The sequence below is a fragment of the Natator depressus genome, chromosome 7, assembly GCF_965152275.1.
Source record: "Natator depressus isolate rNatDep1 chromosome 7, rNatDep2.hap1, whole genome shotgun sequence".
Taxonomy (NCBI): Eukaryota; Metazoa; Chordata; order Testudines; family Cheloniidae; genus Natator; species Natator depressus.
The window spans coordinates 49,624,485-49,643,735 of record NC_134240.1 but is presented as its reverse complement, the minus strand read 5'-3'; the positions used below and the strand labels follow the sequence as shown (position 1 = coordinate 49,643,735).

The 19,251-nt window shown below is 46.1% G+C and overlaps 1 protein-coding gene across 2 annotated transcripts in view; it reads right to left on the bottom strand.

The window, feature by feature from the left end:
* The window catches only part of BSN (bassoon presynaptic cytomatrix protein), a 476,585-nt gene that overhangs the window by 441,498 nt on the left and 15,836 nt on the right, over positions 1 to 19,251 (bottom strand). For both annotated transcript variants that reach the window (XR_012640253.1, XM_074958365.1), the window contains exon 2: positions 17,551 to 17,950. Coding sequence is in view for 1 of the 2 variants with exons in the window: in XM_074958365.1 (XP_074814466.1) it covers positions 17,551 to 17,950 (400 nt within the window). In the remaining variant the exon portion in view is untranslated. The remainder of the gene's footprint in view (positions 1 to 17,550; positions 17,951 to 19,251) is intronic.

The following is a 19,251-nucleotide window of genomic DNA, read 5'->3' as shown; positions in this document are numbered from 1 at the left end:
GGGGTTTTTAAGCTTCAAGCAAGTGCAGCTTGCCCCTTAAGAGCCTGCAGCCAGCTTAAATCATCATTTAGGGTAAGAATCTGCTAACTATATCCAATCTCTTTAGTATATTAAGCTTAGACTGCATTTTTGATTATTTGCTAGGTAACCTGCTTTGATCTGTTTGCTATCTCTTATAATCACTTAAAATCTATCTTTTGTAGTTAATGAATTTATTTTTGCTTTGTCTAAAACCAGTGTGTGTGGGAATCATAACTTGGTGCAGAAAGCTCTATATATTCCTCTCCACATTGAGGGAGGAGGCGAATTTCATGAACTTATGCTGTACAGTTCTCTGTGCAGTGCAAGATGGTATGATTTTGGGTTTACCCTCCAGATGAGGATGTGCACTTGAGTAGCTCAGCAGTTCCTTAGCTGAAGCCTTCCCATGCACAGCTGATCTCAACATCTGTCTCTAGCTGCAGTTGGGTGTGTCTCTACCTGTATGTGTGCTGCAGGGGGCTTGAGGGCCTGTCACAGCAATACAGTGTAAAGGGAGCCCAGGCTGGTGGGTCAGATGGGCTCAGTGGCACCCCAGTTCCAAGTGGCACCCTGGGGGGAATCCATCACAAATACTACTAAGAACAACTACTCATAGCAACAATCGTGGGGAATATTTCATAAACAAACAATAGGTTGAAATATGATTGAGTCATCCAATTATCAAATATCTGTAAATAATGAGCAAATCTGTAAAAATCAGTCTATTCACAGACTCCTGAAGAAAACAAGAGGCATATTCATTGAATAAAGTGTTCACCCAACCCTAACCCAGAGTGAAAAGCAGGAGAGCGGGGGGGAAAAACCTTTTGTAGTGATAATCAAGGTGGGCCATTTCCAGCAGTTGACAAGAACGTCTGAGGAACAGTAGGGGCGGAAATAAACATGGGGAAATAGTTTTACTTTGCGTAATGACACATCCACTCCCAGTCTCTATTCAAGCCTAAGTTAATTGTATCCAGTTTGCAAATTAATTCTAATTCAGCAGTCTCTCGTTGGAGTCTGTTTTTGAAGTTTTTTTGTTGAAGAATTGCCACTTTTAGGTCTGTAATCGAGTGACCAGTCGGCGAACACTTCAATCTCTTTGGTTTTTGAATGTTATAATTCTTGACGTCTGATTTGTGTCCGTTTATTCTTTTATGTAGAGACTGTCCAGTTTGGCCAATGCACATGGCAGAGGGGCATTGCTGGCACATGATGGCATATATCACATTAGTAGATGTGCAGGTGAACGAGCCTCTGATAGCGTAGCTAATGTGATTAGGCCCTATGATGGTGTCCCCTGAATAGATATGTGGACACAGTTGGCAACGGGCTTTGTTGCAAGGATAGGTTCCTGGGTTAGTGGTTCTGTTGTGTGGTGTGTGGTTGCTGGTGAGTATTTGCTTCAGGTTGGGGGGCTGTCTGTAAGCAAGGACTGGCCTGTCTCCCAAGATCTGTGAGAGTGATGGGTCGTCCTTCAGGATAGGTTGTAGATCCTTGATGATGCGTTGGAGAGGTTTTAGTTGGGGGCTGAAGGGGATGGCTAGTGGCGTTCTGTTATTTTCTTTGTTGGTCCTGTCCTGTAGTAGGTAACTTCTGGGTACTCTTCTGGCTCTGTCAATCTGTTTCTTCACTTCAGCAGGTGGGTATTGTAGTTGTAAGACGGCTTGATAGAGATCTTGTAGGTGTTTGTCTCTGCCTGAGGGGTTGGAGCAAATGCGGTTGTATCGTAGAGCTTGGCTGTAGACAATGGATTGTGTGGTGTGGTCTGGATGAAAGCTGGAGGCATGTAGGTCGGCATAGCGGTCTTTAGGTTTTCGGTATAGGGTGGTGTTTATGTGACCATTGCTTATTAGCACCGTAGTGTCCAGGAAGCTTGATATCGCCAGCCAACTAGACATGGAGCCATGAATCACTACCTGTTGAGCCTGATGATCTAGCCAGCTTTCTATCCACCTTATAGTTCATTCATCCAGCCCATACTTCTTTAACTTGCTGGCAAGAATACTGTGGGAGACCGTGTCAAAAGCTTTGCTAAAGTCAAGGAATAACACGTCCACTGCTTTCCCCTCATCCACAGAGCCAGTTATATCATCATAGAAGGCAATTAGATTAGTCAGGCATGACTTGCCCTTGGTGAATCCATGCTGACTGTTCCTGATCACTTTCGTCTCCTCTAAGTGCTTCAGAATTGATTCCTTGAGGACCTGCTCCATGATTTTTCCAGGGACTGAGGTGAGGCTGACTGGCCTGTAGTTCCCCGGATCCTCTTCCTTCCCTTTTTTAAAGATGGGCACTACATTAGCCTTTTTCCAGTCGTCCAGGACCTCCCCCAGTTGCCATGAGTTTTCAAAGATAATGGCCAATGGCTCTGCAATCACATCCGCCAACTCCTTTAGCACTCTCGGATGCAGCGTATATGGCCCCATGGACTCGTGCTCGTCCAAGTTTTCTAAATAGTCCCGAACCACTTTCTCCACAGAGGGCTGGTCACCTCCTCCCCATGCTGTGCTGCCCAGTGCAGTAGTCTGGGAGCTGACCTTGTTCATGAAGACAGAGGCAAAAAAAGCATTGAGTACATTAGCTTTTTCCACATCCTCTGTCACTAGGTTACCTCCCTCATTCAAACTGATATGCTCCGGCCTACGGTTGAAGTGCAGGAAAGGCACAGACCGCCACTGCAGCCCCTTTATAATCAACCACCCTCCTCCCCAAGTTCCATAGCCTCCTCATCCAGACACCCAAGAAGTCGATTGTGTGTGTCCCCACTTAAGACCATTAAGTCGGCGGAGTGTGTCCACAGTACCGAGACTAGCGTCTACTTCCGGAGCGTTGCACTGTGGGTAGCTAGCCCACAGTTCCCGCAGTCTCCGCCACCCATTGGAATTCTGGGTTGAGATCCCAATGCCTGATGGGGCAAAAACATTGTCGTGGGTGGCTGTGGGCACATGTCATCGCCCCCCCCGTAAAAGCAATGGCACACATCGTTTCATGCCCTTTTTCCTGGGTTACCCGAGCAGACTCCATACCACAGCAAGCATGGAGCCCGCTCAGCTCACTGTACGTGTCCTAGGTGCTGGCAGACGCGGTACTGCATTGCCACACAACAGCAGCTCATTGCCTTGTGGCAGCAGACGGTGCAGTACGACAGGTAGCAGTCGTCGTCGTCGTCGTCATCGTCATCTCCTGTGTGCTCTTGGCCGACCTCGGGGAGGTCGGTCACGGGCGCCTGGGCAGACATGGGAGTGACTCCAGGTCATTCTCTTCTTAAGTTTCATCTCATGGAGATTCAGTCTGCCTAGAAACGATGACGGCCACAGTCGTTCTGCACCGTCTGCTTGTGAGCACCCAGATGACGACTGTGGCTAGCAGTCATACTAAACCGACTGCTGCCAGCCTACCCCTTGCTCCCCACTCCCTCCCTCCGTGAAAGCAACAGCCGACAATAGTTTCACGCCTTTTTCCATGCGAGCGCCATATTGATGTCAGCAGCTTCATCCACCCGCCGCGTCCATTGCCGCTCTGCTCTCCTGCAGACGCCATACCACAGCAAGCATGGAGCCCGCTCAGATCACCACGGCAGTTATGAGTGTTGTAAACACCACGCATATTATCATGCAGTATACGCAAAAGTGACTAGAGTGATGAGGACATGCACACAGACTTCTCTCAAAGTATGGGCCCCGGCAATTTGGACATTGTGGTGGTAATGGGGCAGGTTCATGCCGTGCAACACCGATCCTGGGCCCGGGAAACAAGCACAGACTGGTGGGACTGCATAGTGTTGCACGTCTGGAACAATTCCCAGTGACTGCGAAACTTTCGCATGCGTAAGTGCACTTTCATGGAACTTTGTCACTTGCTTTCCCCTGCCCTGAAGTGCACGAATACCAAGATGAGAGCAGCCATCACAGTTCACAAGCAAATGTGGGGGAGGGATAGCTCAGTGGTTTGAGCATTGGCCTGCTAAACCCAGGGTTGTGAGTTCAATCCTTGAGGGGGCCATTTAGGGATCTGGGGCAAAAATTGGGGATTGGTCCTGCTTTGAGCAGGGGGTTGGACTAGATGACCTCCTGAGGTCCCTTCCAACCCTGATATTCTATGATTCTATGATAGCCCTGTGGAAGCTTTCAATGCCTGACAGCTACCGGTCAGTCGTGAATCAATTTGGAGTGGGCAAATCTACTGCGGAGGCGACTGTAATCCAAGTAGCCAATGCAATCACTGAGCTGCTGCTATCAAGGGTAATGACTCTGAGAAATGTGCAGGTCATAGTGGATGGCTTTGCTGCAATGGGATTCCCTAACTGTCGTGGGGCGATAGACGGAACCCATATCCCTATCTTGGCACCGGACCATCAAGGCAGAGAGTACATAAACTGAAAGGGGTACTTTTCAATGGTGCTGCAAGCACTGGTGGATCACAAGGGACATTTCACCAACATCAACGTGGGATGGCCGGGAAAGGTACATGACGCTTGCATCTTCAGGAACTCTGGTCTGTTTCAACAGCTGCAGCAAGGGACTTTCTTCCCAGACTAGAAAATAACCATTGGGGATGTTGAAATGCCTATAGTTATCCCTGGGGACCCAGCTACCCTTTGCTCCCATGGCTCATGAAGGCATACACAGGCAGCCTGGACAGTAGTCAGGAGCTGTTCAACTACAGGCTGAGCAAGTGAAGAATGGTGGTAGAATGAGTATTTGGACGTTTAAAAGCGTGCTGTCACAGTTTACTGATTCGGGTAGACCTCAGCGAAAACAATATTCCCACTGTTATTACTGCTTGCTGTGCGCTCCATAATATCTGAGAGAGTAAGGGAGAGACGTTTATGGCGTGGTAGGAGGTTGAGGCAAATCGCCTGGCTGCTGATTAAGCTCAGCCAGACACCAGGGTGGTTAAAAGAGTACAGGAGGGCGCGGTGTGCATCAGAGAAGCTTTGAAAACCAGTTTCATGACTGGCCAGGCTACAGTGTGAAAGTTCTGTTCGTTTCTTCTTGATGAAAACCCGCCCCCTTGGTTCACTCTACTTTCCTGTAAGCCAACCGCCCTCCCCACCCTACTTCGATCACCGCTTGCAGAGGCAATAAAGTCATTGTTGTTTCAATTTCATGCATTCTTTATTAATTCATCACACAAATAGGGGGACAACAGCCAAGGTAGCCCAGGAGGGGTGGGGAAGGAGAAAAGGACAAGGCCACACTGCACTTTAAAACTTACTGAATGCCAGCTTTCTGTTGCTTGGGCAGTCCTCTGGGGTGGAGTGCTTGGGTGCCCGGAGGCCTCCCCACTGCGTTCTTGGGCATCTGGGTGAGGAGGCTATGGAACTTGGGGAGGAGGGCGGTTGGTTACACAGGGACTGTAGCGGCGGTCTGAGCTCCTGCCTTTCCTGCAACTCAACCATATGCCGGAGCATATCAGTTTGATCCTCCAGTAGCTTCAGCATTGCCTCCTGCCTTCTGTCAGCAAGCTGACGCCACCTATCATCTTCAACCCACCACCTGTCCTCGTGTTCATATTGTGCTTTCCTGGACTCTGACATTGCTTGCCTCCATGCATTCTCCTGGGATCTTTCAGTGTGAGAGGACTGCATAAGCTCAGAGAACATTTAATCACGAGTGCGTTTTTTTTTGCCTTCTAATCTTCGCTAGCCTCTGGGATGGAGATGATAGTGTGAGCGTTGAAACATTTGCAGCTGCGGGAGGGGAAAAAAGGGAAAGTAGTAGTTAAAAAGACACATTTTAGAGAACAATGGGTAGACTCTTTCACAGTGAACCTTGCTGTTAACATTACATAGCACATGTGCTTTCGGTACAAGGTCACACTTTGCCTCTTATATTGAGGGTCTGCCGTTTTGGTGTGAGAAATCACACATGCAGGGCCGGGCAACAGAATTCGGCTTGCAGGCAGCCATGGTAAGCCACAGTCTTTTGGCTTCTTTAACCTTCAGAACTTCTGGGAAAGTTTTCAAACAGCAGCGCCCTCATTTCCCATACCAAGCAGCTGTTGGATTTGCCATTTAAAATGGGCTGGCAATTTAAAAGGAGGGGCTGCATTTTTCGTGCAGCACAAACCCAACTAAACTCCCCCCCCCCAGCCAATTTTCTTGGATGATCACTTCACCTCTCCCCACACCGCGTGGCTAACAGCGGGAAATATTTCTTTTCAGCCACAGGCACACAGCCCAGCAGGAACGGCCACCTCTGAATGTCCCCTGAATAAAATTACCCTATTTCAAACAGGTGACCATGAGGAGTTACCATCCAGAGCTTTATGGAGATGTCCCTGGAGGATTTCCGCTCCATACCCAGACACGTTAACAGACTTTTCCAATAGCTGTACTGGCCGCGAATGCATCCCAAGTCTTCAGGGCAAATTAATCATTAAACATGCTTGCTTTTAAACCATATATTATATTTACAAAGGTACACTCACCAGAGGTCCCTTCTCCGCCTGGCGGGTCTGGGAGCTTGCCTTGGGTGGGTTCGAGGGGTACTGGCTCCAGGTCCAGGGTGAGAAACAGTTCCTGGCTCTCGGGGAAAATGGTTTCTCCGCTTGCTTACTGTGCGCTATCTTCCTCATCCCCAAAATGTGCATCCCTGTTGCATGATAATCCATTGACAGAGTCAAAGCACAGGGGTGGGGTAGTGGTGGCTGCACCCTCTGGAATGCAGCTCATCATAGAAGCGGTTCTGACCCCGAGCGGCCGTTTGCCTCTCTGGTTTTTTGGTAGGCTTGCCTGAGCTCCTTAAGTGTCACGCGGCACTGCTGCAGGTCCCTGTTTTAGCCTCTGTCCTTCATGCCCTTGGAGATTTTTGCAAATGTTTGGGCATTTCGTCTTTTGGAATGGAGTTCTGATAGCATGGATTCATCTCCCCATACAGTGATCAGATCCCGTACCTCCCGTTCAGTCCACGCTGGAGCTCTTTTGCAATTCTGGGATTCCATCATGGTCACCTCTGCTGATGAGATCTGCACTCACCTGCAGCTTGCCACGCTGGCCAAACAGGAAATGAGATTCAAAAGTTCGCGGGGCTTTTCCTGTCTACCTAGCCAGTGCATCTGAGTTGAGAGCGCTGTCCAGAGCAGTCACAATGGAGCACTCTGGGATAGCTCCCAGAGGCCAATACCCTCAAATTGCGACCACGCTACCCCAAATTCGACCTGGCAAGGTTGCTTTCAGCGCTAATCTCCTCGTCGGGGGAGGAGTACAGAAATAGATTTTAAGAGCTCTTTAAGACAAAAAAAATGGCTTCGTTGTGTGGACGGGTGCAGGTTTAAATCGATCTAACACTGCTAAATTCGACCTAAACTTGTAGTGTAGAGCAGGGCTATGTTAGGGTAATGGATTTGACTGACGAACTCATGGATCTGAATGTGGAGGAGCTTGGAATTACTTTAAATCAAAGTTGCAGAAACTATCTGAAACCTGCATCTCAAGCAAGGGGGAAAAAAATTGTAGGGAAGGGTTCCAGACCAAACTGGATGGGCAAACATCTGAAATAGGTGATTAACAGAAAACAGAAAGCCTACAAGGAATGGAGGATGGGATGGATCAGCAAGGAAAGCTATCTCTTGGAGGTCAGAAAGTGTAGAGAAAAAAGTGAGAACTGCCAAAAGCCAAGCAGAGTTGGACCTTACAAAAGAAATTAAAATCAATAATAAAAGGTTCTATAGCCATATGAACATGGGAGGTGGGTGAACCGCCGGCTGGGGGATGCTAGCGCCCAGCCACCCCACACTGCAAACCCACCTCCTTCCCCCACCAGAGCCCAGAGCCCGCACCCCTCCCCAAGGCCGCCAGCCCCCCCACCCCAGCCCCGAAGCGCAGGGCAGGTGGGGAACTCTTCCCCGGGCAGTTAGGCTGGCAGTGGGCAACCCCCCAAGCAGCCCTCCCAGGCCCCCGAGCGCAGAGCAGCTGGACAGCATGCAGTCCCTCCCCTTCAGTTCCCGTGCACTGGGTGGGCATGTGGGCAGACAGGCAGCACGTGGACAGATGGGCAGCATGCACCCCCCTGACCTCTGAGGGCAGAGTGGTTGGGCATGTGGCCCCCACCAAGCCCGAGCATGGGGTGGGTGGGCCCTCCGGTCCCTGAGCGCAGGGTGGGTGGCGCATGGGCCCCCCAGTTCCTGTGCCCCCATCCCCCACAAGCACAGGGCAGGCAGCCCCAGCGCCTCCAACCCCCCTCGCCCAAGTGCCAGGCAGCATGGCACAACTGCCCGGGGCCCCCCAGTGCTGGGTGACCCCAGCCACCCCAGTACCGGCCACCCTAGCCCCAGCCCAGAAAAGGAGCAACCTGCCTGCCAGGGCTGGGGACAAGGGCAAGCAGGAGGGGGGGGCTTCAGGGAGGAGTGTGGGCAGGGCCACGTGGGGCTGTTTGGGGAGGCACAGCCTTCCCCAACATATTGAATGCGCTGCCCATGCATATAAATAGAAAGAAAACAAGGAAAGAAGTGGAACTGCTAAATACTCAGGATGGGATGGAGATTAAAAATAATCTAGGCATGACAGCACCTAAATGAATACTTTGCCTCAGTTTTTAATAATGGTAATGAGAATCTTAGGGGTACTGGTGGGATGGCTAACTGAAATTAGAAATTACCACATCAGAGGTGGAAGCCAAACTCAAACAGCTTGATGGGACTAAACTGGTGGGTGGGAGGCGAGGGCAGATAATCTCCATCCAAGAATATTAAAGGAACTGGAACATGAATTTGCAAGCCCAACAGCAAGGATTTTTAATGAATCCGTACACTCGGGGATTGGACCCAATGAGTGGAGAATTGCTAATACAGTACCTATTTTTAAGGAAGGGGGAAAAAGTAATTGAATGCATCAGGTGAGCTATTTCCAGTAGAGATAGGGAAGTGTTAGTACCATTATACATGGCACTGGCGAGACCTCATCTGGAATACTATACAGAATTCTGGTCTCCCATATTTACAAAATATTAATTCAAATTGGAACAGGTGCAGAGAAGGGCTACTAGGATGATCAGAGGAATGGAAACCTACATCATGAGAGGAGACTTAAGGATCCAGACTTGTTTAGCCTAATAAAACAAAAGCTGAGGGGAGATATGATTGCTCTCTATAAATACAACAGAGAGATAATTACCAGGTAGCGAGAGGAATTATTTAAATTAAGGACCAGTATTGGCACAAGAACAAATGGAAAAAAAATGGCTGTCAACAAGTTTAGGCTTGAAATTAGATGAAGGTTTCTAACCATTAGAGGAGTGAAGTTCTGAAATAGCCTTCCAAGGGGATAAGTGGGAGCAAAAATAACATAGCTGGTTTCAAGACTGAGCTTGATAGGTTTATGAAGGGGATGGTATGATGAGATGGCCACATGCCAGTGTAGGCAATCTGCAACGGCTAGTAGCAAATATCCCAAATGGCCATAGATGGGAAACTAGATGGGGAGGGCTCTGAGTTACTACAGTGAATTCTTTTCCAGGTGTCTGGTTGGTGAGTTTTGCTGACATGCTCAGGATCTAACTAATTGCCATATTTGAGGTTGGGAATGAATTTTTCCCCAGGTCAGACTGGCAGAGACCCTGAGGGTCTTTACAAGCAGCAGTAAAAGCTGTGAAAAAAAAAATCAAATTCTAGAACGCAGCTTGGTCAAAGACAATGCTTCAAATGTATCCAAGATGAGAAGACATTATTTAGAAGAGAGTCCCAAGATAACAACATACAGTTGCAGTGCTCATTTGATGCACCTCCTAGCCAAAGACTTCAGTCTTCCAGAAATAAAGGCTAATGTTGTTAACACTGAAAAATACTTCCGTAACAACCCCTTTGCAGCAGCTGCTCTGAAAAAAGTGGGAAGAACCAAGCAAACTCTCCCACAAGACATGCAATGGAACTCAGTAGCGGACTGCTTTGAACACTATATCAAGAACTGGCCTAATCTGATGACAGTTTGTGAACAAAACTGTGAAAAAAAATAGACGGCACTGTCATAGAATCATAGAGTATTAGGGTTGGAAGAGACCTCAGGAGGTCATCTAATCCAATCCCCTGCTCAAAGCAGGACCAATCCCCAACTAAAATCATCCCAGCCAGGGCTTTGTCAAGCCAGACCTTAAAAACCTCTAAGGAGAGAGATTCCACCACCTCCACAGGTAATCCATCCCAGTGCTTCACTACCCTCTGAGTGAAATAGTGTTTCCTAATATCCAACCTAGACCTCCCTCACTGCAACTTGAGACCATTGCTTCTTGTTCTGTCATCTGCCACCACTGAGAACAGCCTAGCTCCATACTCTTTGGAACCCCACCTTCAGGTAGTTGAAAGCTGCTATCAACCCCCCCCCCAACTCTTCTGCAGATTAAATAACCCCAGATCCCTCAGCCTCTCCTCGTAAATCATGTACCCCACCACCTTTATCATTTTTGTTGCCCTCCGCTGGACTCTCTCCAATTTGTCAACATCCCTTCTGTAGTGGGTGGACCAAATCTGGACACAATACTCCAGGTGTGCTGAATAGAGGGGAATAATCACTTCCCTCGATCTGCTGGCAATGCTCCTACTAATACAGCCCAATATGCCATTGACCTTCTTGGCAACGAGGGCACACTGCTGACTCATACCCAGCTTCTCGTCCACTGTAATCCCCAGGTCCTTTTCTGCAGAACTGCTTGCTTAGCCAGTCGGTCCCCAGCAGTGCATGGGATTCTTCCTTCTTAAGTGCAGGACTCTGCACTTGTCCTTGTTGAACCTCATCAGATTTCTTTTGGCCCAAACCTCCAATTTGTCTAGGTCACTCTGGACCCTATCCCTACCCTCCAGCATATCTACCTCTCCCTCCAGCTCAGTGTCATCTGCGAATCTACTGAGGGTGCAATTAATCGCATCATCCAGATCATTGATAAAGATGTTGAAAAAAACCAGCTCCAGGACCGACCCCTGGGGCACTCCGCTTGATACTGGCTGCCAACTAGACATGGAGCCGTTGATCACTACCCATTGAGCCCGACAATCTAGCCAGCTTTCTATCCACCTTATAGTCCATTCATTGAATCCATACTTTTTTAATTTGCTGGCAAGAATACTGTGGGAGACCGTATCACAAGCTTTGCTAAAGTGAAGATATCTCACATCCACTGTGTCAGGGTTTCCTCCCCACTCTGAACTCTGGGGTACAGATGTGAGGATCAGCATCAAAGACCCCCTAAGCTTATTTCTACCAGCTTAGGTTAAAACTTCCTCAAGGCACAAATCTTTTCCTTGTCCTTGGACGGTATTGCTGCCACCACCAAGTGATTTAGACCCGAATTCAGGAAAAGGGCCACTTGGAGTCCCTATTTCCCCAAAATATTCCCCCAAGTCCCTTCACCCCCTTTCCTGGGGAGGCTTGAGAATAATATACTAACCAATTGGTACAATGTGAGCACAGACCAAACCCCTTGGTTTTTAGGACACTAAAAATCAATCAGGTTCTTAAAAGAAGAATTTTATTACCCCCCCCACCCCCAAAAAGAAAAGAAAAAAAAGTAAAAATCACAGCTGCAAAAATCAGGACGGAAGGTAACTTTACAGGGTAATAAAAAGATTTGAAACACAGAGGATTCTCCTCTAGGCTCAGCTTCAAAGTTACAAAAAACAGGAATAAAACTCCCTCTTAGCATAGGGAAAATTCACAAGTTAAAACTAAAGATAATCTAATGCATTTCATTGCCTTTACTTACAATTTCTGTAATTTAACTGTATCATTTCAGGTATGTTTTCAGAAAATGCCTTACCTGCTTCATCTCTCTCTCTATCCAGAGAGGGAACAAACAAAGAGAAAAGAAACAACCCCCCCCCCCCCCCCCCGATTTGAAAGTATGTTCTTTCCTTATTGGTCCTTTTGGTCAGGTGCCTACCAGGTTATCTGAGCTTCTTAACCCCTTACATATAAAGTGATTCTGTACCTCTGACCAGGAGGGATTTTATGTTACTGCATACATAAAGGTTGTTATCCTTGGCTTTACATTTATGACACCACTTTCCCCATATCCACAAAGCCAGTTATCTCATCATAGAAGGCAATCAGGTTGGTCAGGCATGACTTTCCCTTGGTGAATCCATGTTGACTGTTCCTGATCACCTTCCTCTCCTCCAAGTGCTTCAAAATGGATTCCTTGAGGACCTGCTCCACCCGCTCACAGCCAAAGTTCTCAACATTGGGCTTAAGAGAAATGTTGAGCACAATCTGAGTACCCTGAAGCCTATTTCTGTAGCCTTGAACAAAATGCAGGGAAATAGCTGTTTTATTGCTGACACTGTTGAAATTTGGAAGGAAGTGAGTAAGATCTTAAAAAGAGAAAATGCAACAACAGTTAAATTACAAGCACTTAAAAAAAAACAAAAAAAAAAAACAAAAAAGCCCCAAAACAAATGGGATAAGCGCTATCTTCAGCTCATTTTCTTGCAAATATTCTCAATACTCAGTACCAGGGTCAAACCTCAACTGCTGAAGAAGAGGAGTTGGCTATGACATGAACATCCAGCAATCATCCCTCCATAATGCCAACAATAATAAACTTCAGAGCTAAAGGTGAACCATTTAAGAAATATGTTTGCTGATGATGTTTTATAGAAAGTCACACCAGCGAACTGGTGGATGTCACTTAAGCACTTGGGTTTAGAGACTACTGAAGTGATGCTCTCACTTTTAACAGCAGTAGCTTCTTCTGCCACTGTAGAAAGAATATTTTCTTCCTTTGGACTAATTCATTCCAAATTGAGAAATCGTTTGGGACCTGAAAAAGCAGGAAAGCTTATTTTTCTTTTCCAGATTATGAACAAACAGGACAATGAAGGTGAAGATGACCGAGTTAGCTGCAGAAGCCAATATTTTACGTTTCTCATGTTGACCTGGCTGAAATAGTTGATTTAATTTTTTTAAAATATTTAATTTAACTATTTTAAACAATTTTTAACAAAAACAAAACTTGATTTTAAAAAACTAGAATGTTCAACTAAAATAAAAAATTCATATACTTTTTTTGTTAAAATATTACATGTTTGCTGTTGAAGAAAAAAATCCAGAATACATAACGTTGTTTTCGTTAAATAAAACAATTTAAATGTTTGTCTCTTGATGTTCTCCTCCTAAAACAACATGGCAAGAAAATTCTCCAAATATTAATGATGAACCTGTTGAATTGGAGATATTTATGAAATCACTGGGAGGTGAACTATCTGCTTCAATTGCCTTTGGTAAATGAAATTACCAAAAATCATTTGTTTTCTGATATAGCTGTACAAATCTGGAAAGTTTTCAAAATAAATCACTTTAAAAATGTATAGTGTGTACCTTCTAAAAATGAAACCTATATCTATCTCTGAGTTGTGAAGAATATGCATAAAGGTTATAACACCAACAAGAATGCACTTTTATGTAGAAATCCATGATTAAATCAAGTCTTCCTAACTAGTGATTTAAATCAATTTGATTTAAATCAAATCCACCCTTGCCCTTAGTGATTTGTTAGAACAGAAGAATTGGACAGTGGATTGCCTTGAACGTGTATATGGATTCAGATTTTACAGTACAAGGATTGTTGTATTGGATTAGGACTTGGAAAAGAAATAATTGGGAAACAGCTAAAGGAAAAAGGTCTAGTCCAAAAGGAGGACTGGAAGCAAAATTTATTATTGGTTAAAAAGGAATATAGGGAAACCAAAGATATGATGTGTTAGAAGAGGCCATCAAAAGCGAGAGGAAAGCAAGAAATTTTGGAATGATAAGGCTGATGCCTTGGCCAAAACAGCGGCAAAGGAGCCTTTGGGAGTTGCTATAGTTACTAGAACTCAGGCTATAGTGCAGGAGATTAAGCCGAGGAGAAATGGGGAAACTGGCGTGTACAGGGGGTATGCAGGAAAGCAGGTTTTAAGCTGAAAGGGTTTTTTTCTCTGCTTGGGGGCCAGAGCAGAGACAAAAGGGAATTGTCTTTTGTGAACTGGAGTTTTCTCTACCTAAAGGCAGCGTAGTTAACCTCCTGCAGGGAAATTCACAAGTCTTCACAGACCTGAAGTTGCTTTTTACCGAAGAGCAACTAGAGGGGTTTTCTGCCCATTTGCCTGGAGACAAAGGTGTTAGGGTTTTTTTTTTTGGTTTTGTTTTGTTTTTTGTTTTTTTTAGGATTTTTCTGTAGGCTGACAATCACTATCAGAGAACATAGGTATCATATTACAGCACAGCAAAATTTTGCAAGCCAAGTTTTTTGTTTCTTTGTTTGTTTTATTTCTAACTCTCAGGTTAGTTAAAAACAGAGAGGCAAAGATGACAGAAACCAAGACACAACACAAACTGGAGTTAGCCAGACTGGAGGCAGCGAAAGAGGCAGAAAAAAAACCAAGAGGCTGCCCACAGGAGAGCTACGGAGGCAAGGGCCAAAGAACTGGAGGAGAAGGAAAAAGAGAGGAAGCATGTGGAGGAGGAGAAGGAAAAAGAGAGAAAGCATGCACTGGAGATGGAGAAGGCAAAGGCTCAACAGAATATACCAACAAACCCTAGCAATCCTTCTCCAGGTACCACTTCCCATCCCAGAAAGTTCCCCACCTACAAAGCAGGCGATGATACTGAGGCCTTCTTAGAAAACTTCGAAAGAGCCTGCCTTGGGTACAGCATCTCTACAGACCAATACATGGTAGAGCAGAGGCCGCAGCTCAGTGGACCCTTAGCTGAGGTGGCGGCTGAAATGCCTAAGGAACAAATGAACCAGGATGAACTGTTTAAAACCAAGGCGAGAGTCAGAATGGGGCTAACACCCAAGCATTCCTGTCGGTGGTTCAGAGCCCTAAGGTGGAAACCAGACGTGTCATTTACCCGACATGCCCACCACATTGTGAAACATTGGGATGCCTGGATATCAGGAGCAAGCGTTAAATCTCCAGAGGATTTGCCCTTCCTAATGCAAATGGAGCAGTTCTTAGAGGGTGTTCCTGAGGAAATAGAAAGATACATCCTAGATGGGAAGCCCAAAACTGTAATCGAGGTGGGGGAGATTGGAGCCAAATGGGTGGAGGTGGCAGAAAAGAAAAAAACTGGTTGCAGTTGAAGCGGATACCAGAAGGGACAACCCCAGACCACACCCTACTACTGGGGGCAGCCCAAGGCCCCAACTACCCCCAAGGAACCCTCCAGATACCTTATCATCCCGCCACACCGTTCTCCAGCAACTCACCTCGCCCCAGTGACCCATCAGCTGGACGATGTTTTATATGTAACGAGCTGGGGCATGTAAAGGCCAACTGCCCCAAGAACCCCAACAGATTACAGTTCATTGCACCAGAATCACACCAGAGGTCCGCAGGCCCAGATACCTCCCAGATACCCTCGGAGCGGAGGGAAACTGTGACTGTGGGCGGGAAGAAGGTCACCGCGTGGAGGGGCACAAGTGTCGGCTATCCATGCTTCCTTAGTGGACCCCAATTTAATCAACACAGAGATCCAAGTGACAATTCAACCCTTCAAGTCCAACTCTTTCAATTTGCCTACAGCCAAGTTGCCTGTCCAGTACAAGGGCTGCTTAGGAACATGGACTTTTGCAGTCCATAATGATTATCCCATCCCCATGCTGTTGGGAGAAGACTTGGCCAATCGTGTGAAGCTAGCCAAGAGGGTAGGAATGGTCACCCGCAGCCAGGCTAAACCAGCCATCACGCCTAGCTCTGTTCCAGAAACTTCTACCAGGACCCGGTCAGAAGTGATGGACCCGGACCCCAGGCCAATGTCTGCAACAGCAGTAGTGGATCCAGTCCCAGAGACCCAGACCCGGAACCGGCGGAACAACTAGCACCAGACCCATTGCCAGCACTGAACCCAGTACTTGCAACCCCAACACCAGAGGGCCCCACCAAACCTGAACCAGCAGCAGCCGATAACCCTACCCAAGAGGCTCAGCCGGAGCCTGAACCCCAACAGAGTGCACCAGTGAAGAGCGGTTCAGTCAACGGAAACAGCTCCCTCCCCTACATCGCTTCCAGAGGGACCAAGCATAGGTCCACAATCCAATGAGGAACTAATGTCTCCAGCATCAAGGGAACAGTTCCAGACCAAACAGGAAGCAGATGAAAGCCTCCAGAGAGCTTGGACAGTGGCATGGAGCAACCCACCGCCTCTCAGCTCTTCTAATCGATCCAGGTTTGTTGTAGAAAGAGGACTTTTATACAAGGAAACTCTTTCTCGTGGACACCAGGAAGACTGGCATCCTCAGAGACAGTTGGTAGGTCCAACTAAGTACCGGGCCAAGCTCTTGAGCTTAGCCCACGACCATCCTAGTGGCCATGCTGGGGTGAACAGGACCAAAGACCGTTTGGGCAGGTCATTCCACTGGGAGGGAATGGGCAAGGATGTTTCTACCTATGTCCGGTTTGTGAGGTATGCCAAAGAGTGGGAAAACCCCAAGACCAGGTCAAAGCCCCTCTCCAGCCACTCCCCATCACTGAGGTTCCATTTCAGCGAGTATGGGGACAATTTTCAAAATTACTTATGTGACTTAGGAGCCCAACTCCCCATAGCTTTCAAAGGTATTTGGGTTCCTAACTCACATAAGCACTTTTGAACATTTTACCTTAAATCATAAGATTTTATTATTTATTACTACCTGGGAAAATTTTATAGATACTAATAATCTCAATTCTATATCTCCTTAATAGCTACAAAAGTACATTTACCTTGTTCTTTCAGCTAGGAATTTACATGTACCCATAATTAAAGTCATAGATAAATAAGACTGACCAGGTGTTTCAAGGAGTCCCACACACCAGCATGTCCTCAGCATTGCATCACTCAGCTATTTCAAACACTGCCAAATCTGCCCCTGGGAATCTCATGCTTAGAATTTTACACAGCCCACATCAGACACCTTTGGTGAAACACTTTACAAGTAGACATTAACTTGCAAATGATTATTCTTACTTATCTCCCTCCTAGTCAGAAGAAAATATCTGCTTCCAATTCTGTCAGGCATTCTCAGCCAAAAACTATCACCTGTATCACTCAGAATCTGAAATATTCAGCATTCAAATACTTGTTCTGCCACCAGTCACCACCTCATGAAGATCCCTATATGGTATAGCCCTTCACACCTATGACATATCTATGCAAGTGGAACTAACCTGGGTCAGGAAATCCATGACCTGGGTCGTGGTGAAGAAGAATCTAGATGGAAACTGTACCTCCATGAAGGTCTAAGCTTTTCCCTTATAAATGCTTCCCATTCTTTCTCTACAGTCCTCAGATCACTACAACCATCCACTGATTAGCCAACAGCATCACTGTTAAAGAACAAGGATGCTAATCTGTCATGAACCTGGAAGATGAGGATGCAACCTCAAGGCTCAGAGCATGCAAGACAGCCTGAAATTTGAACTATTTGGCAGCACATAATGTTTCCTCAGAACACCAACTTGACTGTTTCCCATGATTCCTAAAAACACCAAAGGTGATCTGGGGTTAGAGGCATCTTACTAGCTACCTCCGGAGTCAAAAATTTCAGGCTGAAAAACTGAAATAAATGAAGCAATTACCTCAGTGAGATGGGGGTTGGGGTTGAATCCACACTGGTTGCAGACCTTGTTGTGACACTGTGTACAAGTGTTGAAGTTTGGCTGATTAGGAGAGGAAGTGAGTTCTGTTGTCTTGCATATCGGACAGAGAGTGCTGCTTGGAAGGGGTGCGATTTGTGGGACAGAATAAGGTGAGGTAGGGGTGCTGCCTCGATCTGGTGATACAGAGGGAGATCGTCCTGATCTCTGAATTCTGGTGTCCACCTGGAGCATCCTCCTAGGTCCATCTGATTGTTGGCTGGCGTGTCCATGGCTCAGCATCTCTCTTGTGCTTTCATGGGTCTGGGCAGACTGTTTAAGGGATGGGGAAGCTGATCTCTCTCCAACTGGGAGATCCGACTGAGCCGGTCTTCTTGGTGTGCTGAAATATCATTAAAAAACATGTATGTAAACCAAGTTTTAGAGGATTTGATGATTACAGCCAATTCTGAAAATGCAATACATAACAAAAATGGCAAACTTTCATATACCAAGGCCACTGGAGACATAATGAAGCAATCCTTCAACTCAGTGGCAATTTAAGACATTCAGTACCTTGCAGGATGAGATCAAAGTAAATTTCACATACTTTAAACCTTCTCTCTATACTTGGGCTACTCTGTGTGTTCTAAGAGGAATCTTGGGGTATCACCACAATGTTTCATGGAAAACATGAGAAGTACGCAGCAGACTGCCAGGAGAGGGCTTAGCGCTATTCCATCATCAGTTGATGAATTCACAATGCAGCACTGGCTTCAGTTTCCAGGAACACTAATTGCCTGGTCATTACTGCTGAGCTGATAGTTGGGTGAGTGTTGGCTATCTCCTCACAACTGACTTTTGCAACACCTTGTACTAAGAGAAAATACAAAAACAGAAGTCTATAAAAGAGCAAAATGCTGATAGTTCAAAAATAATGGTCCTGATTGTCTACTCTGCTAGATCCACTTGACAAAGGAGAGTGGGAAGGCAGTCAAACAGCTGGTTATGGCTCCTTGATTCTCAAGCTGCCCCAGTATAAATCATAAATTACAGCAGCCAAAGACCTGCTCTCACTTTACACCAACCTGGCTATGATTCCCAAGGGACCACATGCCAGTGGAAAACTGGCAGAGTGCAGGCACGTGCCATCCTGCCCCAGACACATCACCTATGCTGGGGGAGGAGCAGTTGGCATAGGAGCTGGCCAGGCTGCTGTACATCATTTCTGTACAAAATTTCACTTTTATGTTGATGAGTGTCTCTTTAAATGCAACTTCTGATCCAATCAGCATCAAAGACTGAAGAGGCTTAAAACCACCAAGATTTGTTTGCCAATTACATTGAAGTTCAAAACATATATACATAAAAAGACAGTCTTAACCAAGAAGATTAGCACATACCTTGAAGAACTTACTGTAGAGGCCTAATAAGAAAAAGGCAGCAAAAAATCTAAATGTGAGAACCTCCTATTGTTTCAGTTTAACTCTAAAATCAAATATAAAGTTTATCCAGGTAGAAGTGGAATAACCTACAGTAGACGTAATTTCACATTCCATTAGAGGAAGAATATAGTAAAACTGAATTTTTCTTTACATTGACTTTTAGAACTTTTTTCCCCTCAAATGTAGTGCTTCATATAATCAGATGAAATCTTTTCTTTCCCTTACTCCTCTTTTGAAACTACTGTCTCCTTAAGAGTTT